The following is a 23,966-nucleotide window of genomic DNA, read 5'->3' as shown; positions in this document are numbered from 1 at the left end:
TCCGCCACGAGCCTAGGATATTCACCAATCAGAGGCTAACATGGGCGGGACTGCAGATACGGGAGTCCCATCACTCCCTGGCCTGTTGGCTAGTTCCCGCCTTTTTTATGGAATCTCAGGGGGATGTTGCTTCTGGTTACGGAAAAATTATTGCCCTCCTCTCCGCCGCGCGCGTGGTGCCACTGCGCATGCGCCTGCGCTTGGCTGCTGCTGCTGCTGCTGCTGCTGCATCGCTTCAGTTGTGTCCGACTCTGTGAGACCCCATAGACGGCAGCCCACCAGGCTCCCCCGTCCCTGGGATTTGCCAGGCAAGAGTACTGGAGTCGGGTGCCATTGTCTTCGCCGCGCGCGTGGTGCCACTGCGCATGCGCCTGCCCGTGGCATCGGCCGGCAAGGTTTTCCCGTGATGTGTGGGTTTCGGAAAGAAGAAACACACAACAACACCATTTCTGGTGAGGTGAGGAATGCTTCACCCAAGAAAGTCCTATGTGCCCAATTTGATGTCTCAAAGGCAGGAAACTGTCCCTGTCCACAGCTTCATGCCTGGCCACTCGGCACCTCCAACCGACTTTTCCCTCCTAGGTTTCCTGTCTTCTTGTGTTATGCCATTATCCAGCAGGCCAGACAGCTGAGAATTGTAACAACCCCTCACCCCAACCCTAACCTCCATCCCTAAGCTCCCTGCATCCAATCAGTTCAAAGAAACAGTTTATTAGCGCCTCTTCCAGACGATTAGGTTAAGAAGTACTAGCCACTGTACTACCCAGGCCACCACCTTACCATCATTTACTTGGTCTATGACAACTGATCTGAGAACAGTTTTCTTCAAGTGCTTACACACAGTCCATCTCTACCCTAGAAGCAGAGAAAGCTTTGGGAAACACTGTATGACTGCATCACTTGCTTCAGAGGCGCTCTCCTTAGCACACAACTCAAACTCTTCAGAATATGACTTTCAAGCCTCTCATATTTCCACCTCTCAATGTTTGAGGTCCATCCTTATACGGAGCCACTGTCAGATTGCCAGGCACACTCCAAATACTCCCCTCTGGGCCTATAGCATTTGCAGATCCCTCTGGCTGCAATACTTCACATATTCTACCATTTAACCCCCACTTCATCTCATTTTCCTACTCTACTTTCCCAAGGCACGTTAAGAAGTAAGAAGCCATTCTCAAGCCTTCAGATCTGTGTTAGATACCCCAAGAACCAGAATCTCTTACTACCCTACCTGGATGCTTAACCACACTATATTGTAAATATCTACTGATTTATCTGAATACCTTAATATATTGTAAGCTCCAGCTGGTCAGAGACTATATCTTTAGAGTAGAAGCTCAAAATCATTTCATGAATAAAGATATATAAATTATTTTCATTTGACAGCAAGCTTTTATTACATATAAGCAAGTTCTCACAACAGATCTCATAATTTAGAAAAGGAAACCTTGAGGGAAAATTTCATGTCATGTATCCGGCATTTTCTAGAACTCTGGCCGACTAGGAATAAACTGGAGATATTAATATTATGAGGTTTTAAAAAATAACATTATTTTTAATTGTAAAAGTAATTCATGCAGCTTAGAAAAAATTCAGTCAAAAAGTATAAGATAAAAATGGAAGTTCTCACTTCCTCATTTCCCTGCTCATACTGATACCAAATGTAACTCCTTGTTAATAGTTCAGGGTGGATCCTTTAAGACTTACATTTACAAATTGGTGGTGTTGGTAAACCAAGGAGAGGAATAAAATTGGTCCTGAAAAAAATCTGAACATGGGCCTTGAATACTGCGAGATTTCTTCTTTTTCTAATCTTCATGATCAACTTCATTTCTCTCATTGAAGACAGGCTTCTTGCTTCCTCATTTCATTTGAATGAGTATAGCTAACAAGTCGCAAATTTTTATAGGTCATCAGAGTTCAATAAGAGCAACCAGACTATGCTAAAACCTTAGCCCAATTCCAAATCCCAGGAAGAGGATTCAGTTAGCGTATGATGAGTCAGATGCACATTCTATGGGCTGCCTGGGTGAGTAACTTGGGAAGATGATAAAAGGTAGGGAAGTCTGGTCAGATAAAACCATAAGTGTTCACTGCAATGTATTTTGGCATTCATTCCATGTTGGAACATCCTTTTTAAAGGCCATTATCATTCAATTTGGAGAAGGCAATGGCACCCCACTCCAGTACTCTTGCCTGGCAAATCCCATGGACGGAGGAGCCTGGTGGGCTGCAGTTCATGGGGTCGCACAGAGTCGGACACGACTGAAGTGACTTAGCAGCAGCAGCAGTGTCATTCAATTGCATTACATTAAATTTTATGAGCCCATTGCATTAAATTGTATCAGCCCATTACATTTAAAAAGTGAGACAATACTTGTAGGTATATACATTGTATCCATATTTTTGTTACTGTAAGCAATATAGAAGTGAACATATTTTTTTTGCAATATCTATATTATACATCATGAAATTTGGGGATCATAGAGTGGTCTGTCAAAGCTATGGTTTTTCCAGTAGTCATGTTTGGATGTGAGAGTTGGACTGTAAAGAAGGCTGAGTGTAGAAGAATTGATGCTTTTGAACTGTGGTGTTGGAAAAGACTCTTGAGAGTCCCTTGGACTGTAAGGAGATCCAACCAGTCCTTCCTAAAGGAAATCAATCCAGAATATTCATTGGAAGGACTGATGCTGAAGCTGAAACTCCAATACTTTGGCGACCTGATATGAAGAACTGACTCATTGGAAAAGACCCTGATGCCGGGCAAGATTGAAGGCGGGCGGAGGAGGGGACGACGAAGGATGAGATGGTTGGATGGCATCACCGACTGGATGGACATGAGTTTGAGTAAGCTCCGGGAGTTGGTGATGGACAGGGAAGCCTGGCAGTCCAGCAGCAAAGAGTCGGACACGACTGATCTACTGAACTGAACTTAGAGTCGTCTATGCGTTTGAAATTTTCATATATATTACTACTTGTTTCCCTCCAAAAGGCTGTAACAAAAAGACCCTTCCACGTATACTGAGTATTCCCATTCTTCTTGCGTGCGTGCTAAGTCGCTTCAGTCCTGTCTGACTCTGTGCGACCCTATGGACTGCAGACTGCCAGGCTCCTCGGTCCTAGGATTCTCCGCTGTGCCTGGGCGCGCACACAGGAGGGCCCCGCCCAGCCCTCGGTGGGCGGGGACAAGTCGGTCTAAGCTCCGGAAGCGGCAGCTGTCTGCTCCTTTAACGTGTCGCGGGGAGTGGGACGCGTCGCAAAAAGTCGCGGTGGAACTTCCCTACGATCTACAGACCTGGCACTTTACGGTGCCAATCCCTGCTGAGCTGGGAGATGTCGGTTGCGGGCCGCGCCGAGTCCTTGGGTCCTCCCGACAGCTTTGCGAAGCGGGTCCTGGTGACCGGGGGTGCTGGTTTCATGTAGGTAACGGCGCCGCTGGCCGAATAGTGGCTCCCCAGAAACCCCAGCCTTTCCTGCGCCTCTGCTTGCACTTGGCAACTTGGGACCAGCTTTGGGGATCTGATTGACAGGGGGAGGGTCTTAACGCACGACCTGGATCATTCCACCTTCTCCTCCTTTCCTGGCCTGCGAAGACGTGGCTCCTTTGAAACTACGACTTCTTTTAAATGTCTCCCAATCAAAGCAGAAGTGCCGTGGTACTGTCCCCCTTTCTACCTGGCCGGAGATGTACCTGTCTCTCTTTTGAGCACTCCCGCTTTGCAGAAAGCTTCTCATCAACTGCTCCAAGCCCGGTCCGGTTCCCACCCTACCTTCATCCCCTCGAAACACAGGCCTTGTACGTGTAGGCTTCATGAAACGGTTTTTGGATTGTGAGGGAGGTTTCATTTATGCAGCCGACTTAAAAATCCTCTGCCGGTGTTTTGACCTATACTAGTCAATGGCAACCCACTCCAGTGTTCTTGCCTGGAGAATCCCAGGGACGAGGGAGGCTGCTGGGCTGCCGTCTATGGGGTCGCACAGAGTCAGACACGACTGAAGTGACTTGGCAGCAGCAGCAGTCGTCTGAAAGCCTCTTTCCGTCTCACACCCGTATTTAATCAGCAAGTCCTCTCTCTACTTCCTAAGCGACCACATCTCACCTTCCTCCCCATTTGACCCTAAACCCTGTTACTGTCCGCTTTTGCCTGGACTACTACTGTAACCTCCTGATTAGTCATATCACTTTCACCCTTTTCCCTTAGAATTTGTTCTCACGCACAGAGTCTGTGTTTGTTAAGTAAACAGGTGTCTCATTTCACTCCAAAGGTTCATTTCAGGCTTAAAATAATATCCAGACTCTTAGTTACATCTAGAAGACTCTCAGGGGCCCAAGCTGGAACCTGATCTCCTGTCTTTCTTCCTCTTGCTTTTCTGTGCCTGCCACCCTTACCCCCTGAAACATGGAAGGCTAGCTCTTTTGAGGCGTTGGTCCTTGCTTCCTCTTTGCTGATGCTCTTTGTTTTTGCATAACTCAGTTTAGATATTTGCTCAGACATCACCTCCACCTGGCCCACCCTATCTAAGTAGCCCTTCTCCCAACTAACACACTTACCACTACCTGAAATAATATTGCATATTTGTGTTTACTTAGTGTCTGCATTCGCATCCTAGGATGTAAACTGGTGAAGGCAGAGACTATGGTTCCCTCAACACCTGGCAGAATGCTCCCACTGCATTAGTACATTAGATCACCTCTTCTAATGGGTCAGTGACTTGGAGGAGGGTACTAGGCAAGTTTTCTTTAGTGAAAGGGAAGCGTGGGCATAAAAGGGTGGTAAAGTGCTGGCCCAGGAAAGGTACATCCTAGAAAATTATGTGAAAGAGCTGTCATGTACAAACTCTGAATTCATAATTTGTTCCTAGGAGCCCAACGTTTTGGTGCATATGATAAAATCTGGTGGATTATCTCACAGATGCCTCTGTCTCCACTTCAGGGTCCTCTGATACCCATAATGCCACTATGGATATTCACCTCAGGATGGTTTCAGCAGTTCTTAGCCTTGGAAACCAAGGTTTACCCTAGAACTTCTCTAGGACCTTCCTCTCTCCCCACCCCCAGGATTCTACTTTACACCATCAAATTCTTATATCAAGAAATAGGATTTCTGTAGACATGCAGAAATTGCAATAAGATTACATTAAACATGGACAAACTGACCATCACCTGTTGTATTTATGATAGTGCTTTACTCCCATACTCAAAGCATGCATGGTAGCATCTTTTGGCTAATTATTTTTTTATATCCAGGACCAATGAATTCTCTCTTCACCATAGTGTAAAAGGGAAGGTAAGACCTTGTATGTCAATACTGTTGAGAAGATTAATGAAAAGTGTGGATCATATATTCAGCATCGTTATTCTTTCTGTTATCTTGCAATAATTTGATGGCATCTTTGAATAGTTTCCTCATACTCAATAGCTTAGGGTAACATTTGAAAATTTAAGGAAAAGGTTAAATTTCTACTAACAAGATATGCTTTTTTCTATAGAGCGTCACATATGATTGTCTCTTTAGTAGAAGATTATCCAAATTATATGATCATAAATCTAGATAAGGTAAGTTTGACAAAAATGAGCTCCATGTAAAAAGAAAATGAACTCTGTGTACTGAAACTTATTTATATTTTTAAAAAGTATTAGAATCCTGTCATGCTGATACTTTAGTTTTGTATTTAGTCATTTTTATCAACTTAGCCTACCTAGTCATGTGAGCATACAAGTTTTTAATTTTACATAAAGTCTTGATACTTTTAAATTTGTTATCATAGCCCATAATGTAAAGGTTTTAACTATGGTGTTTTTACTGTAAGAAAGTCTTCACTCTAAATTCAACATTTGGTGTAATATTTAGTGTAATCTTGTGGTTGTTAACCTTTTTTGGCATTAAGGTATTCTGATTATTTTATTTTATTATATGGTTTTATAACTGCCACCTCCTGAAAATTGTATATTTATTTTAAAAACTAAAGTGTAGTTAATTTAGTTTTGAGAATATTTCTGTAATAATTGTAATCTCCCTGGAGATTCTGAAAGCCACGATTCATAATCATTGCATTGTTGACTTTAAGCACAAGATACAATTAGTTACTATAATTTCGTAAAGCATAATAGTAAAAAAATATAAAGACAAAAAATAATCTTTAAGTCTTAATTATTTTTGCCTGCCTACCACAGACAGTAAGTTTTCCCCCATTGGTATACACTGATTTGCTAATAATGTTATGGTTAGAAGATCTATAGTATTTAAAATAAATTGATATTTTATAAGAAAAGCTATTTATTATCACTTTTTGTGTTGTTTTTGCCCCCCTTACTTATTTTAAGTTGGATTACTGTGCAAGCTTGAAGAATCTTGAAACCATTTCTAATAAACAAAATTATAAATTTATACAGGTATGAAAGTGTTCTTATAATTATATAATTATTTTGTACTGTGCCTCTTAGTCATTCAGACATTACTATAGCTTTATACTTTATAAACCTGTGTGATATAGGCTTGGAAAGCATGCTTATTCATGACCTTTTTAATTTCAGAAGCACATGTGCTATAGAGAATATTACTGATACTTGTAGACTGATTCTGCATTATAGTTACATTTGATTTTTGGTGCCTTGGCAGATCTATGAGTAGCTGATTGAACTTCCATGGTATGTAATTTTTAGGTCCTCACTAGCCTTCTAAATAAGGCCTTGCTAGGACTTAAAGAGATTGATACAAAGTAGGGTGTTACTTAGGTCAGTGAGTCATCAAAAGCCCAGCTTACAGCCCATGGTAGTTTTTTCCCATGAAGTTGATGAATTGGCCCTGGAAGGCTGATTCTTATTAGCCGCTCTTCGAAGAGTCCAAAGAATAAACCCCGTCACTAATTCAGAAAGGGAAATTTTAATGTCAAATGGAACTGCCTTGTGATTTATGTTTTTTAAGTAATTGTACAAACTCTCTTTTTAACAGCAGATCATAAAGATTATACTAGGCAAACATTTCATAATTTTTTTCTCCTGTGTGAAACTGTTTCCTTCAGTTACTGAAGAATTGTTAAGAATACATATTTTTAGAAGAACTAGTATGTACATATAACATTAAAAATATTTACTTAGTTATGGTGAAATCTTACTTACTTACTTATGGTGAAATCCATAATTCCAGTTGTTACACTTACTTTAAATATACTTCAATAATGGTTATCTCAAACTTTTAAAAATATGTTTACATTTTTTCCTGCTAACATAGTTACCTCAGGTTGGCAAGAATATTAAGGAAAGAAAACTACCACAGTCCATAGTAGTAGTTGGTGCTCAAAAAAATACTGTTTTAGATGCTTACTTACAAAAACATATTTTGCATTGAATATCTTGTATACTAAAATGCAGGAGAAATACCCCATGACTGTACTTCACCCTTCAATTGAATTTTCAAGATATTCTTTTCTACGCCTGGGGTGGGGATTACCTTTTTTTTTTTATCATTTTTTTTGTTCATGAAATAAAATGGTTATTATGATGGAGAGTGCTCGATGAAACTTAGTTTTTTCATGTTTGCTTTTTAATATAGGGTGACATATGTGATTCTCACTTCGTGAAACTACTTTTTGAAACAGAGAAAATAGACATAGTACTACATTTTGCCGCACAAACACATGTAGGTAAGCACTGTTTTATGTTGCAGCTATGTTAGGCGAAGTTTTTTCCAGTGTCTAGCCAAAATCAAGGTCCAGTAATGGGGTCCAACAAATAGGTACTCAGCGTACGTGAAGGAACATATACCGTGTTTATCAGAAAAGCCCATGGTCACTCTGTCATCAGGATACTTGGTGCTTTCCAGATTACCTGTGTTAGTGTAGGGTAAAATGTAACCTTGAGCACTATCTGAAAACTGAGTTTAACCAAATCCAGAACAGTGATTCCTTCTGGGGAAATGGGCCTTCAGCTGTATTTTTATATTGTTTTTCTTAAGGTGGATGGTTGATACCTTATATTTTTATCCATACTGTTTTGTCCTGAGATATCTTCTAATAATTTGTCTAGTATTTTATATTGTGAAATATAACGTATATTCAGAAGAATTTAGAAGTAAGGTTAAATAAATGATGATCATAAAATACCCAGGTAGCCATCACCTAAACAAAAGGTAGAATGTTGCCGAGCCCTCTTTGGGAGTAGTATTCCTACTGCCTTAGTACTTGATTTTTAAGTTACAATCTCCCTTGGTGTTCTCTGCAGCTTTACTATCTCTATTTATCTCTAAATATCTCTGTATTTATCTCTACAGAGTTTAGGTTAGTTTTGCCTGTTTTTAGATTTTATAAAAAGGCATACATAAAATAACATGGAGGTGTGTTTGGTCTTGATATTCCATTCTGGTAGATTCATCCCTGCAGTTAGGTGGAGGTATAATTTCTTCACTGTCAGTGACATACAGTATTCATCTCTTTAAGTATATAACACTTCCTGTGTCTGTTTTACTCTTGTTGGTCATTTGGATTATTTGCACTTGGGGGAACTTTGAACAGTACTACCATTAAAACATTCTTACACATGCATCTGGGTACACATTAATACACATTTCTCTCAGTATAGCACTGGCATCATAAGATCTGCACACTTCAACGTAGAGATAATTTCCAGTTAGTTCCCAAAGAAACTGTACGAATTTCTTCTTCTCCAGGAGTATAGGAAACCTCCTGTTATTCCAGATGTCACCAAATCTTAGTTTTGTTAGTTTTTTCCATTTTTGTTGATCTGAGTAGTGTGCAGAGTGATATCTCATTATGGTTTTAATTTGTATTTCCCGGATTACTAATGAAGCTGTGTACCTTTTATAGGTTTCTTAATAATTTAAATTTCTTGTTTTGTGAAATCCTATTGAAATCTTTTGCCTATTTTTAAATTGGGTTAGTTGCCTTTTTCTCACTGATTTGTAGGAGTATATACATATATATTCCCTGGTGGCGCAGATGGTAAAGCGTCTGTCTACGATGCGGAAGACCCGGGTTCAATCCCTGGGTTGGGAAGATCCCTTGGAGAAGGAAATGGCAATCCACTCCAGTACTATTGCCTGGAAAATCCCATGGACAGAGGAGTCTGGACTGTAGGAGGCTACAGTCCATGGGGTCGCAAAGAGTCAGACACAACTGAGCGACTTCACGTTCGCGTTCACATTTGTTCATACATATATGTATGTATACACACACACACACACACATATGTATAGACGGGATGCTAGTCCTTTGTTGGATGTACTACAGATATCTTCTCCCACTCTGTGGCTTATCTTTCCATGTTTTTGCTAGTGTGTTTTGATGAACAGATGTTCTTACATAAATTCTTAATTAATTTATGTATCTTTTATGTTATTGTTAATGTTTTTGGGGTCTTAAGAAATTCTCTTTCACCCCAAGGTCTTGAATATATTCTCCTATATTATTTTTGAAAAGGTTTGCAGTTTCGCCTTTCACATTTTGATTTGTAATCCATCTGAAATAGATTTTTATATGCAGTGTAAGATGAGAATCCGGTTTTATTTTTGAATACTAATTGGACCTCTTCTGTTTATGGGAAAGTTCATCAGTTTTCACTGCCGTGTCATATATCAAGTATCTTTATATAAGGAACTGTTTCTCAACTCCCCATTTGTCTATTTGTCTGTGCCTGTGCTGATTACACAATATATTGACTAATCTTTCATATCTGTTAGAACAAATTCTTTTACTTGATTAATGACAAAGCAGTTTTCCTTCCAGCAGTTTATGAGATGCTTACCATTACTTCCTCTTGTCAGCGTTTGGTGACTTTATTATATGTTTCCTTGATTATGAATGAGGTTAAAACCTTTGCATTTGTTTATTGGAATATTCTCCTCCCTTTCCTATTCGTATATGTCTTTAGAAAGTTTCTGTGTAAGTCTCTATACCATTTTCTAAAGAATTATCAGTTTTTTCCACTAAAGATTTTTATTAGTCATTTATTTATTTATTTACTTTTGACCTCACCACATGGCTTATGGAATCTTAGTTCCCTGACCAGAGATCGAATCCCGGGGCCACAGCAGTGAAAACACCTACTGCTAACCACTGTACCACCAGGGAATTCCTCTATAAGTCCTTTATGTACTCTGAATTCAAGCCTTTTGCCACTACTGTTTTTCAGTCTGTGATTGGCCTTTTCATTTTCTTAAAGGTATCTTTTGACCAGTTGAAATTCTTCACTTCAATGTAGTCCATTTGTCTACCTTTTCCTATAGGGTTAGTTCACTTTGTTATCTGTGTAAGAATTCTTTTCGTACCTCCAAGGTCATGGAGATATTCTCTTATATTCTATTCATAAAAGTCATTGTTTTGCCTTCTACATTCAGATTTTTTCCCGCATGTCAATATTGGTTTGACCCAACACAGTTTATTGAAAAGACTCAGCCTTTTCCCACTGCCCCTTTATTGGAGATCAGTTCAGTTCAGTCACTCAATCATGTCTGACTCTTTGCGACCCCATGAACTGCAGCACTCCAGGCCTCCCTGTCCATCACCAACTCCCGGAGTCCACCCAAACCCATGTCCATTGAGTTGGTGATGCCATCCAACCATCTCATCCTCTGTCGTCCCCTTCTCCTCCTGCCATCAATGTTTCCCAGCATCAGGTCTTTTCAAATGAGTCATCTCTTTGTATCAGGTGGCCAAAGTATTGGAGTTTCAGCTTCAACATCAGTCCTTCCAGTGAACACCCAGGACTGATCTCCTTTAGGATGGATTGGTTGGATCTCCTTGCAGTCCAAGGGACTCTCAAGAGTCTCCTCCAACATCACAGTTCAAAAGCATCAATTCTTCTGCGCTCGGCTTTCTTTATAGTCCAACTCTCACATCCATACATGACCACTGGAAAAACCATAGCCTTAACTAGATGGACCTTTGTTGGCAAAGTAATGTCTCTGCTTTTTAATATGTCTAGGTTGGTCATAACTTTCCTTCCAAGGAGTAAGCATCTTTTAATTTCATGGCTGCAATCACCATCTGCAGTGATTTTGGAGCCCCCAAAAATAAAGTCTGACACTGTTTCCACTGTTTCCCCATCTATTTCCCATGAAGTGATGGGACCAAATGCCATGATCTTAGTTTTCTGAATGTTGAGCTTTAAGCCAGATTTTTCACTCTCCTTTTTCACTTTCATCAAGAGGCTCTTTAGTTCTTCACTTTCTGCCATAAGGGTGGTGTCATCTGCTTATCCAAGGTTATTGATATTTCACCCCTCAATCTTGATTCCAGCTTGTGCTTCTTCCAGCCCAGCGTTTCTCATGCTATACTCTGCATATAAGTTAAATAAGCAGGGTGACAATATACAGCCTTAACATACTCCTTTTCCTATTTGGAACCAGTCTGTTGTTCCATGTCCAGTTCTAACTGTTGTTTCCTGACCTGTATACAGGTTTATCAAGAGACAGATCAGGTGGTCTGGTATGAACATCTCTTTCAGAATTTTCCACAGTTTATTGTGGTCCACACAGTCAAAGGCTTTGGCATAGTCAAGAAAGCAGAAATAGATGTTTTTCTGGAACTCTCTTCCTTTTTTGATGATCCAGCAGATGTTGGCAATTTGATCTCTGGTTCCTCTGCCTTTTCTAAAACCAGCTTCAAGTACCCATATACACATGGTTCTGTTTCTGGGCTCCTGTTCTGTTTCACTGGTCTTTGTCTATCCTTATGCCATTACCACACTCTAATTACTGTAACTTTATAATAATTCTTGATACCAGCAAAGCAAACCCTGCTACCTTTGAGTTGGTCCAAAACCTTTAAAATTTAGGAGCACTTAAGATTTTAGCTGTATCATGTCTTCTTTTTCTTTTTAGAATTAAAAACAAAAAGGTTTTCCTATAAAAATAGCACTGATAGTTTTCTAGGTTCTAAGAATGTACATGTAGTATGTAATTTAAGCTTGAAGAAGTCATAAATAGCATTTCACCTTTATGTTAGTTTTACCACTGTTGCAGTTATGGTAAATGAAAAAACGTAAATAGAGCTCTTCTTTGAGACCCTATGGACTATAGCCCCCCAGGCTCCTCTGTCTATGGGATTCTCCAGGCAAGAATACTGGAGTGTGTTGCCATGCCCTCCTCCAGGGGATCTTCCCAACCCAAGGATTGAACCCAAGTCTCCCACATTGCAGGTGGATTCTTTACCATCTGAGCCACCAGGGAAGCCCACGCCTGAGTCTACTGGTTGCTATTTCCTTTGTCCTTTGAAAGGAACTGTTCCGGATTTTTCTTCTTTTTTTTAGACCTTTCATTTGTCCGTGCCTTTGAGTTTACCTATGTTAATGTTTACGGTACTCATGTGTTGGTAAGTGCTGCTCATGAAGCCAGAGTGGAGAAGTTTATTTACGTCAGCACGGATGAGGTCTATGGAGGCAGTCTTGATCAGGTGAGCTTAGAAGATGTCTGTTTCAACTACTTACCCTGTACCACCATACAAACTTGTCTGATGAAAATACTCTAGACTTTTTTTTAATCCTCTGATTTTACACACTTGTGGGACTCTTCAGACTGTTATTCCATTGTTTAAATCAAGTAATACCAGCCCACATAGGAAACAACAGCCTAGTCTGGTACATATTTTATATAATTTGACAGTGTTTTGAAAGTGAGCTCTTACTGCCCACCCAGTCTTACATCATGAATGTCATTCCCATGGGCCAGCGCATGTATAAGTTAGGCTGCAGCGTAAGGCCTGTCTCCCTTATCTTCTGCTCAGAAAAGCACATTGCACTGTCAAGGAGTGAGTGTGAAATTGTTATAGAAGCTGGAATCTGTTCTCTGTTAATCATTTGTAAACATTATACTTTTACACAAAAAGTGGCTCCATTGTTCAGTCTTTATTTTTCATAGTGTTTACAGTGACCTCATTTTATTTTTAAAATATATTTATTTACCAAAACACATATAGAAGGGAAAAAAAAAAAGTAGCTTGAAAAGACTTATAGTGAGAAAAAGCAGACCTGACCGTTTCTCTTTAATGCCCCATCCCACTTCTGAGAATCAACCATTTGCAAAATCTCTCTGCAATTTTTATCAGCAAGCCTCTTCCTTCTTATACTCTCATCGACCTACATCAGATATGACACAGTAGCCAGGATGTTTTTTAAAACCTAAGTCAGATCTTGATGTTATTCTGATCAAAAACCCGTCAGTGTTTTGACAGAGGCCTTCAGGGTTCCACATGCTCTGGCCTCTAGCTTTCCAACCTTATCTCACATTTCTCTTCCCCAACACCAGCCTCCTTGTAGTTCCACTGGACTCAGTTCTGTCTCAGGGACTTTGCACTTGCTGTCCTGTCCTCCTTGTAGGGTTGTTGTGAACTATAAAGAAGTTATTACATGTAAAGAAAGTGCTTAGAAAAGTGCCAGGCACATAGCTGGGTTTCAATAAATGTCTTTTAAATGTAAGTGGTTAACATTTCAAGTTTGTAATATGTTCTCTGATTTTTCAACTTAGCAAGTGTACATAATACTTACTTTTTTAATATATCTTTAAAATTAGGAATTTGATGAATCTTCACCCAAACAACCTACAAATCCTTATGCATCATCTAAAGCAGCTGCTGAGTGTTTTGTACAGTCTTATTGGGAACAGTATAAGGTAAGAATTGGCTTCAGAAACTGGAATCATTTTTGTTTTTTTGGACTTAGGTATTAAAACTCCAGGTTATCATTAGCCAGCCTTTTATTTTTAGAGTAGAAGACATAGTAGGAGAGGGAGAGGGTGGGATGATTTGGGAGAATGGCATTGAAATATGTATAATATCATATATGAAACGAGTCGCCAGTCCAGGTTCGATGCACGATACTGGATGGTTGGGACTGGTGCACTGGGACGACCCAGAGGGATGGTATGGGGAGGGAGGAGAGAGGAGGGCTCAGGATGGGGAACACATGTATACCTGTGGCAGATTCATTTTGATATATGGCAAAACCAGTACAATAAAATAAAATTAAGATGAGAAGACATAGACTGAGAAAAGTTATATATTAAGGAATCTAAAAAACTAATTTTCAACATTTTGTGGACAAAGCATTGACCTTTCTTCTTAGCCAGTCTATCATTTAAAGGAACAATTTCTAGGGATTTCCCTGGCAGTCCAGTGGTTAGGACTTGGCGCTTTCACTGCCATGGGCCTTGGTTCAGTCCCTGGTCTGGGAACCAAGATCCTGCAAGCCACACAGTATGGCCAAAACAGCAAATAAAAAAATAAAGGAGCAATTCGTATATATGTTGTTTCTACTTCGCTAATGACAGCTAGAGTGAAAAGCCCTGTTGGAAAATCCTGATTCCAAGGAGTCCTCAGAGTGAAGGGAGACAGAGGCAGAGGAGATTCCCTTACCTGCCACTGCTCCTCTCGGCCCCTCATGAATGGAGCTGGATTTGTCCCCTTGGCTGTGTTAGTGTCCCTGCGGGAGCCTTGCCTACTATGAATCAACAGCTCGAATCCCTGCACTTCACTTCCCACTGATCTTCCAGTTATTCGGGACTGGGTCAGACAGGAGAAGCGAGGAATTACTTCAGGTTCTCTAGCCTCCTATGGTCCAGTAGTGTTGGTCTTGTAGCTCTTTTCATTTGTAAGGGCTGGTCCCACAGAGAAAGCCAGCTTGGAAGTTTAACATCTCAGGTGGTCTTTGAAATAATCAGGTGGAAATGTCTTTAGTTTCCTGCAATCAGACCTACAAACCCGCCTCCATCTATTTTCATCCTTCCCTTGTCCCAGTAAAGAGACTTCTACTTTCTCTTGGAGCCTCTGTCTTTTTCTGAATCTCATCCTCTCCTGTCTTTTCAGGAACCTTACATTAGAAAAAAATGCCTTCGCTTCTGTCCTAAAGGTGTGTGGAATTATTTAGCCAAAAGTGCCCATATTTTTAGTTTTATCTAAAGAGAAAACTACTTATCTTTAGATAATCAATTATTGGACCTTTCTGTGACCTTAATGTCAAATACTCTTTAAGTTTCCAGTTGTCATCACACGAAGCAGTAACGTTTATGGACCGCATCAATATCCAGAAAAGGTACATTTTACCTCGAATTCACGTTGTGTTTTAGTGATTTTAACTTCTCCTGATTTAAAATAATCTCACTTCAGTGATTTGTACAAAATAATTTATGTTGTAATTAACCATAATTATAAATGCTATATAGGCCACATGCAAATCTCAATAGGTTTGGAGTTTGACAACTTGATTTAAGTCTCAGCTTGATACTTACAAGCTGGAATGGCCTCAGTTAGGCCCTTTGAGCATCATCTTTAACTTGATGGGTAATGATAATATTTAGGAAGAATTTTGAAAGATCCAGTGAGATGATGTATGTGAACATGCCTTGTACGTTGCAGGATTCTAAAGCACTATAGAATACTCCCATCATTAACATCTTGCCGGTGAAGACTCCTTCCTAGTCTGCACTCAGGCCATATGTCAAGCTGTAAAGAAAGGTAGACACTAGTTAGAGAGTGATGCAGGAAGCTTGTACATAAATTTGTCTTACAGTCCACTGATAAACTGTTCCCCAACTCCTCTGTACTATGCAGGCCTGAGTCTTCCAGAAAGTAGTTTAGCAAATACAACGTGTTGTTAAAAGGCTGAAAATGTATATATGGTTGATTCTGTAACATAAAGCTCAATGTTAAGTAACTACTAGTCTTACTGCTAAACATTTGAGCTGGATTTTCTTACTTCTTAGCTATTGCATTGATCTGTGTGCCCAAAGAAAAGGGCCATATCATAATCTGCTGATGTTAATATATAGTTGGCTTAATTTTTAGAATATTCTTAACATGCATATTATTAATTTAATAATTTCTTGTCTCACCATGTTTAACATGAATTTTCTTTGTATACAGTGGCACTGGAATTGCTTTATATTAATTTCACAATAACTTATTGTGTAGATACTGTATATAAAGTAAAAAGTAAGCTATGATTCATGCCGATAGAAAACCAACACAAAAGTGAGCTTACAGTGAGAATAAACTGTTCGTGAAGACTTTACCTGAACTCTTTTTCACTATTTATATCATTTTATCTTCATTTTAATCTAGCGATAACTGGTTTTATGAAATAGGAAATGATCTTAGAGTTCTTTTACTTATCAAAATTACAATAGGTATTTTGTGAACTGATAATTAAAATTTATCCTTACGTGTGTTTCTTAACAATAATAATCTTTTAATGTTATGATGAGTTCAAGTTTATAATTATGAATGAATTTCCAAAGTCTGAAATGATATTTAAATATTCTTTTAGGTTATTCCAAAATTTATATCTTTACTACAACACAACAGGAAATGGTATGTTATTTACCTTTATATGCATGTTTTTCTGGTATGTTAGAGTATTTAGTGTCAGTCTTTCTTGAAAATCATAAAGCGGTAGAGTTGGAGGCCGTAGAGTTTAGTGTCACAACAAATTTAACAATGCCTTCTACAACTAGTAGTAATAGTTTTTAAAATAATTGTAATGGTTAATTCATCTTTATAATTTGGTTACTAAAATAATTTTAATCCTTAAATAATCTACCTTAAAAGTTTGAGTTATGGCATTAAACAATTTGTCATCTATCTTTATGTAATTTTATTTTTTTCAAAAGATGTATTTAATTCCTAGAACTATAGATAGTCTTCAAAATGAACTTAAGGTATAGAATTGATGAATAACTATTTCTGCAGGGGTCACTTAGGTGTTTGCTACTTTCCTAATGAGTACCCACAGACGATTTGGAGATGTGTTAAGAATCATGGATAGGTAACAATAACCCGGTGTACGAGACAGCAAAAGAGACACTGATGTTAGAACAGTCTTATGGACTCTGTGGGAGAGGGAGAGGGTGGGAAGATTTGGGAGAATGGCATTGAAACATGTAAAATATCATGTAAGAAACGAGTTGCCAGTCCAGGTTCGATGCACGATACTGGATGCTTGGGGCTAGTGCACTGGGATGACCCAGAGGGATGGTATGGGGAGGGAGGAGGGAGGAGGGTTCAGGATGGGGAACACTTGTATACCTGTGGCGGATTCATTTTGATATTTGGCAAAACTAATACAATTATGTAAAGTTTAAAAATAAAATAAAATTAGAAAAAAAAAAAAGAATCATGGATAAAATTTAGAAGTCATGAGAATTTGTATTTTCAGTAAGAGATATCTAGGATCTTTATGGGAATTGGCTTCTCTGAAATTGTACTGTCATTGCATTACCCGGATTTGGGAGAGCTTACTTTTTTACACTTTATGATTCTCTTTTTCATTTCATCTTTTTAGCTGCATTCATGGGACAGGGCTTCAAACAAGAAATTTCCTTTATGCTACTGATGTAGTAGAAGCATTTCTCACTGTCCTCAAGAAGGGAAAACCAGGTGAAATTTATAACATTGGAACCAATTTTGAAATGTCAGTTCTCCAGCTTGCCAAAGAACTAATACAGCTGGTATGTATATATTATAAAAGGGTAATATTTTCAAAAGTCACTGAATTAGTGACAATAATCACAAATTTTGTCAAAATCAGCAATTTACCATTTACTCACTGGAAAAGTGAACAGGTAAGAGAAAGAACTTCATAATTATGTGCTGAGATGTGTCATTTTTGGAAAGTGTATCACTTATTCAATCACAGCTTTCCAGGAAAAAAAATTCCACTATATTAAATGTACATATGCATTATAAGACATAATCAAGTTCAAGAAATCAAATGTTAAATCGTGTGCCCTAGAATCAAGAAATAACGATATATAAATAATAGTTCTGTATGTATTAGTGAGCATCAATTATGAATCTCAAGATGCAGTAGAAAGAGTGACTGAGCAAATGGAAAAGCGTGTTTTCCTTTGCACTACTCACAGAACATTTCTATACTCCAAATGTGTGGGTTTTCCACACCCAGCAATTCTCAGACACCAGCTTAGTAGGGTCCTACAGTTTAACTCAATTCTGACATTATCTACCTGTAGATGGTGTCAGATCCCATAGGTTAAGGGTTCAGTCCCACAAGACTGCCCTCACTTTACACGTCAGTTCCGAGACCTGACTCACCTGTGCTTCTGATCAGCCAGGTGTAAGTCTGAGATAATCTGTTAGAGGAAGTCACAGAACTCAGGAAAAGAGTCTGCCCACTGGATTACCGGTTTATTACAAAGAATAGAGGAGATCCTTAGGGCGCACGAAGAAACACAAGCTGGAATCGAGATTGCCGGGAGAAATATCAATAACCTCAGATATGCAGATGATACCACCCTTATGGCAGAAAGTGAAGAGGAACTAAAAAGCCTCTTGATGAAAGTGAAAGTGGAGAGTGAAAAAGTTGGCTTAAAGCCCAACATTCAGAAAACGAAGATCATGGCATCCGGTCCCATCTCTTCATGGGAAGTGGATGGGGAAACAGTGGAAACAGTGTCAGACTTTATTTTTCTGGGCTCCAAGATCACTGCAGATGGTGACTGCAGCCATGAAATTAAAAGACGCTTACTCCTTGGAAGGAAAGTTATGACCAACCTAGATAGCATATTCAAAAGCAGAGACATTACTTTGCCAACAAAGGTTCATCTAGTCAAGGCTATGGTTTTTCCTGTGGTCATGTATGGATGTGAGAGTTGGACTGTGAAGAAGGCTGAGCACCGAAGAATTGATGCTTTTGAACTGTGGTGTTGGAGAAGACTCTTGAGAGTCCCTTGGACTGCAAGGAGATCCAACCAGTCCATTCTGAAGGAGATCAGCCCTGGGATTTCTTTGGAAGGAATGATGCTAAAGCTGAAACTCCAGTACTTTGGCCACCTCATGTGAAGAGTTGACTCATTGGAAAAGACTCTGATGCTGGGAGGGATTGGGGGCAGGAGGAGAAGGGAACGACAGAGGATGAGATGGCTGGATGGCATCACTGACTCAATGGACGTGAGTCTGAGTGAACTCCGGGAGTTGGTGATGGACAGGGAGGCCTGGCGTGCTGCGATTCATGGGGTCGCAAAGAGTCAGACACGACTGAGCGACTGATCTGATCTGATAGGGCACACGATACGAGGGAAAGGAGATGGAGCTTCCTACCCTCTCCGTGTGTGCCGCCCTCCCAGCACCTGGAAGCTTTCCTCTTGGGGTCTTTATGCAGGCTTCATTAAGTAGGCATGATGGATTAAATCATGGCCACTGATGATTAGTTCAACTTCTAGTCTCCTCTCCTTCCCGGAGGTGGGAGCAGGGAGGCTGAGTTCCATCCTCTAATTGCTGGGTTGGTTCCCTTGGCAACCAGTCTTCATTCTTAGGGGCTTTCCAAAAATCACTCATTAACATAAACTGGATGTAGTTGAAAGGGACTTGTTATAAATAGCAAACAACACCTTTATCTTTCATCACTTAGGTATTTTTAGGAGTTCTGTGCCAGGAACAGGGATGAACATCAAATAGACGTTTCTGATTTTAAATCATAATATCACACTCAGTAATAATCAAAAGCCAAAAAATTCATTTTTTCCTATAGTTTTTATAAAGTGTAATCTTTCTGAGCTTCAGCTAGAATTTAGATTATAAAGTATAGAAAGTGTTAATAAAAATATTATTCACCTTAGCTGCCTTCCCCACTTGGAGGAGGCTGTTTTTCTTGTAGTTTGAATCAGTTGAATACCATTTTTATTCACATTTTAATTTTTTTTATTCATTTTATAATTTGACTTAAACGTCTTCTCCTTTTTGACAGATCAAAGAGACCAATTCAGAGTCTGAAATGGAAAACTGGGTTGATTATGTTGATGATAGGTGAGTAACAAGTTAAAAAACTGGGGGAAAGTTTTCAAGTCTTAGGTACTTATAAGATTGTAAATGTATGTCCTTACCCAGAAAAGTTTTCCTCTTCAGTTTTCTGCTAAAATATTTTTTCCTAACTATAAATGTAATAAGAATAAAGTATAACGTTATTACTGGTATGACAAAGTTTATTGACCCTTTCCAACTCTGAGATTTCTTTGAATGTGACATAGGGATAATAACATCTTGCTATGGCAGTATTTTAAAATATAATTTCTAATGTCTATAAACTACCAGACCCAGGACATGTAACATAAAGAGTCCTAACAAGTTTATATGTGGTTGAAATAAGTAAAGGATAAGCCACAGAGGGTTAGGCATCTGAATTATAGATGGTTTTTAACATATACTTTATTTTATAAATTTTCTATAATGGGGTCATCAGGGGAAAATTTTTGAGAAAAAAATTTGAATTATGGACTCATTTCTCTTAAGTATTTAGATTTGTAAATATATATCCACAGTGTCATTTTAAATCTGTTTTGTTTTCTAAGACCTACCAATGACATGAGATATCCAATGAAGTCAGAAAAAATACATGGCTTGGGATGGAGACCTAAAGTACCTTGGAAAGAAGGAATAAAAAAAACAAGTATGTTATGAATTGATCCTTTGAGGGTAGGGGGAGATTCAGAAAAATTTTAAGGCACAATAATTTGTTTTTTAGGACACTACAAATTTGGCAGAATGTTATGGTAAATCACTTTCGCTTTTCAAATTTTTGCATTTAATGTATTTCTAACATTAGTAATTAAGTGTCTTGAACTTCACAGACTAACTTCTGATCAGGCTTCTTCTTATTAGCATTTGTCAGATACCTATTTCATTGCTTCTCAGATGCACATTTTTCACTTTTTTCATCTCCTTCAGAGGTATGTGTTTTACAGTCACTAGTGTCTGATAACGGAGAAGGCAATGGCACCCCACTCCAGTACTCTTGCCTGGAAAATCCCATGGATGGAGGAGCCTGGTGGGCTGCAGTCCATGGGGTCGCTAAGAGTCAGACACGACTGAGCGACTTCACTTTCACTTTTCAGTTTCATGCATTGGAGAAGGAAATGGCAACCCACTCCAGTGTTCTTGCCTGGAGAACCCCAGGGACGGGGGAGCCTGGTGGGCTGCCGTCTATGGAGTCGCACAGAGTTGGACACGACTGAAGTGACTTAGCAGCAGCAGCAGCAGCAGTGTCTGATAATTCTTGTTTCAACTTTTTTTCTTTCTTACTAATCTGTAAAGTAATGGTTCATCTTAAGATCAGGCATCTGAGATTTGGTAAAATAGAGACAGTTGCAGTCTTTGAGTCTCTTGAGTCTTTTTATACTGAAACAAACAAATAGGAAACAAATTTAATGTGTGCAGCAGAAATATATTAAAATAAGTCTATATAAAATCTGTGTATATGTATGTATATCTGTTAAATTCTGTTTAGAAATGAACTCATGAAAAAAGATACCCAAGTGTAGGAAAAAAGTCTTGGTTCAGAACTGGACATAGAAAATACTTATATTGAGTTCTAAAAAGCAAATTCAAAGATAATTTATCATTCTTTTCAACTGAAAAACTTTATTAATAAAGTTATAGATAGCAGCATAAAGTAATTTTGCATATTAACAGAAGGAAGTTCATGTCATCTCACTATGCCTATCATGCAATATTGTGACATTTATTTACATGAACAAAACACTACACTTTTTTCCTGTGACTTTAAAACCAGCACAAGTGACTTAGCTACCTTTTCCCCTGAATTGTCTAAATTCAGAATGTTTTAACCAGCAAATTCAGCATTGAAGGACTTTTGAAGTTAAAGAGAAAAAGAAATGTTGATTCTTTTTTTTTTCTTTTATTTAAACTTTTTATTTTATATGGTACAGCCAATTGACCATGTTGTGAAAGTTTCAGGTGAACAGCGAAGGGACTCAGCCATACATATTCATGTATCCATTCTCCCCCCAAAATTGTTGATTCTTAAATCTAAGTTTCCAGGTGATGAAACATCTCCTGATTAACATCATTGGTTCAAAATCGAATTGTTTTCATCATTAGGCAATCTTTGCCTACACATTAGCTGATGGGCAAGACTTTTCTTATTTAGTAGGAACTCAGTAAATATGGTTAACTGATGTTTAGTTTTTTTTATTTGTTTTGTCTTTTGTCTTATCAGTTGAGTGGTACAGAGAGAATTTTCACAACTGGAAGAATGCAGAAAAAGCATTAGAACCCTTTCCGGTACAACCACCATTTGTATAGCTGGGACAGTTTTCAGAGAAAGAAGGAAATTATCCTACCTACCTCGATAAGTAATATGAAATCAAGTGACCAAATGAAGCATCTTCTTTTTCATTTGGAATTAGATTATGACTTTGTGTATAAAATTCAAATGTAAAATGCCTCAATCTTTAGAAGAGGTTCAGTATCAGCATAGGATTTAAATAATCATAATTCTCTCAGAAACATTTTATCCTGAAAATTAGGAACCAGTATGCATAGAAAGACTCCTTGGTAGATGTGGGTCGGGAACGATGAATCTCCTGTTTCTAAGAACAAGGACAGGTAGCTCTGGGCAGATGACAGCCTTTGCTGACATTGAACTCTCCAGCTTTTCCCACTGCCTAGAAAGTCTCTAAAGTCTTTTAGGCAATACAGGATGAACCTTATGCCCTAATTTATCTTTTTAAGGTCAGATGTCGTGCTACAATTGCTTTAAAAATGGAACAAATGGAAGCATATCTAGCACTTTTTAACTTTTGATAATTTTTATAAAATTAAGTTATAAAAGAGGTAGTTTTTATAGTTTCAAAATCGATCATGGAATTATATAAGTCATCTTGTATCAGAGAAATTTTACCATGTATTAACTGTTTAAAATGATTTTATTTATAAAATTATCAATATTTTCATGTATTTAATGTATCATGTGGCTTTTTTAAAAGTATGTCTTCGTTTTGCTGTACAGAATTTTTAAAAGTACTTGATTATCATGTATTTTTAATTCCTCTCTCCCCTAAAGTCTTTAAGATGATTGGAAAAGGTAACTGATTGGATATCACACCGAGAAAAGGAAGAGTCAAAGGCTATGCCCAACTTTCTGGCTTCAGTGTATGAGTGGTGGCTTGTTTCCTCTGTGGAGTGAAAGTGAGGTTATTAACTCAGAAGTGGTCGAGGATGGGTAATAGGAGTGTAGAACATGAAGCTGGGGAAAAGAGTAGTAAGCAGATCCAAAATTAGTTAGGGGACTTGCCAAACAGCTCCCCTTGTGGCTCAGCAAGTAAAGAATCCACCTGCAATGAGGGAAACCTGGGTTCAATCCCTGGGTTGGGAAGATCCCCTGGAGAAGGAAAAGGCTACCCACTCCAGTATTCTGGCCTGGAGAATTACATGGACTAAACCCATGGGGTCGCAAAGAGTCAGACACACTGAGTGACTTTCACTTTCACTTTTCACTTTCACTTGCCAAACAAGAACGAAACATGACCTGAAGTTAAAACACTGTCATTTCAGAATTCTTAGAGCTGTAAGAATAGACTGAGCCAGAGTTGGGCATAGTATGAGGCACAAGGACCAGAGAGTTGAGTGAGAACAACCGACATGGTGGTCCTCTGGTCTTAGTTGTGTAGGGAAGGAGTGCTTCTTGGAGCTCTGGAGAAAATGGAGTTGGGGTAAGAGCTCAGGGAAGTGGCTCTAGGAAGTTACAGGCAGAAAATGGAACAAATTGAGAGCAAATTGTCTTCGATGGAGTTTGGTCATTAAGGGTGGATGACAAAATAAAAACACTTATTCTGTGTCCTTTGTTCTTGCACGTATGTTTCTGATCTTTTCGTTCAGTGAAAATACCCTGTATGATGGTATGATGTCCATATGTCAATTTATATCTATCCAAGGGCTTCCCTTGTAGCTCAGTTGGTAAAGAATCTGCCTGCCATGCAGGACACCTGGGTTCGATCCCTGGGTTGGGAAGATCCCCTGGAGAAGGGAAAGGCTACCCGCTCCAGTATTCTGGCCAGGAGAATTCCATGGACTGTATAGTCCCTGGCGTCACAGAGAGCTGGACTCGACAGATCGACTTTCACTTTCAAAGCCAGAGAATGTGTAAGAGCCAGAGTGAACCTTAAGATAAACTATTTGGATTCATCCTTGGTTAAAAAAAAATAGAA

General features: G+C 38.9%; 1 protein-coding gene across 6 annotated transcripts; it reads left to right on the top strand.

Moving 5' to 3' along the window:
* The first annotated feature begins 91 nt into the window (after positions 1-91).
* TGDS (TDP-glucose 4,6-dehydratase) lies at positions 92-23,611 on the top strand. 6 transcript variants are annotated; one of them, XM_086330201.1, is made up of 12 exons: positions 92-457; positions 5,491-5,557; positions 6,326-6,394; positions 7,554-7,644; positions 12,266-12,408; positions 13,524-13,622; positions 14,981-15,040; positions 16,274-16,317; positions 17,288-17,453; positions 19,709-19,767; positions 20,310-20,407; positions 21,977-23,611. In XM_086330201.1, the coding sequence occupies exons 2-12, from the start codon at positions 5,501-5,503 to the stop codon at positions 22,060-22,062; spliced, it is 972 nt and encodes a 323-aa protein (XP_086186327.1). In that variant the 5' UTR covers positions 92-457; positions 5,491-5,500; the 3' UTR covers positions 22,063-23,611. The 6 variants fall into 6 exon arrangements, with proteins under 6 accessions (XP_086186327.1, XP_086186328.1, XP_086186325.1 ...); XM_086330199.1 differs by lacking the exon at positions 92-457 and adding an exon at positions 3,157-3,419; XM_086330203.1 differs by lacking the exons at positions 92-457; positions 6,326-6,394 and adding exons at positions 3,193-3,419; positions 6,621-6,649.
* The last annotated feature ends 355 nt before the right edge of the window (positions 23,612-23,966 follow it).

This window comes from Bos grunniens, chromosome 12, assembly GCF_055505025.1.
Source record: "Bos grunniens cultivar Pamir isolate PY7600 chromosome 12, Bosgru_T2T1.0, whole genome shotgun sequence".
Lineage (NCBI taxonomy): Eukaryota > Metazoa > Chordata > Mammalia > Artiodactyla > Bovidae > Bos > Bos grunniens.
Note: the sequence above shows the minus strand (reverse complement) of the source record. Positions and strands in the feature narration are given on the sequence as shown.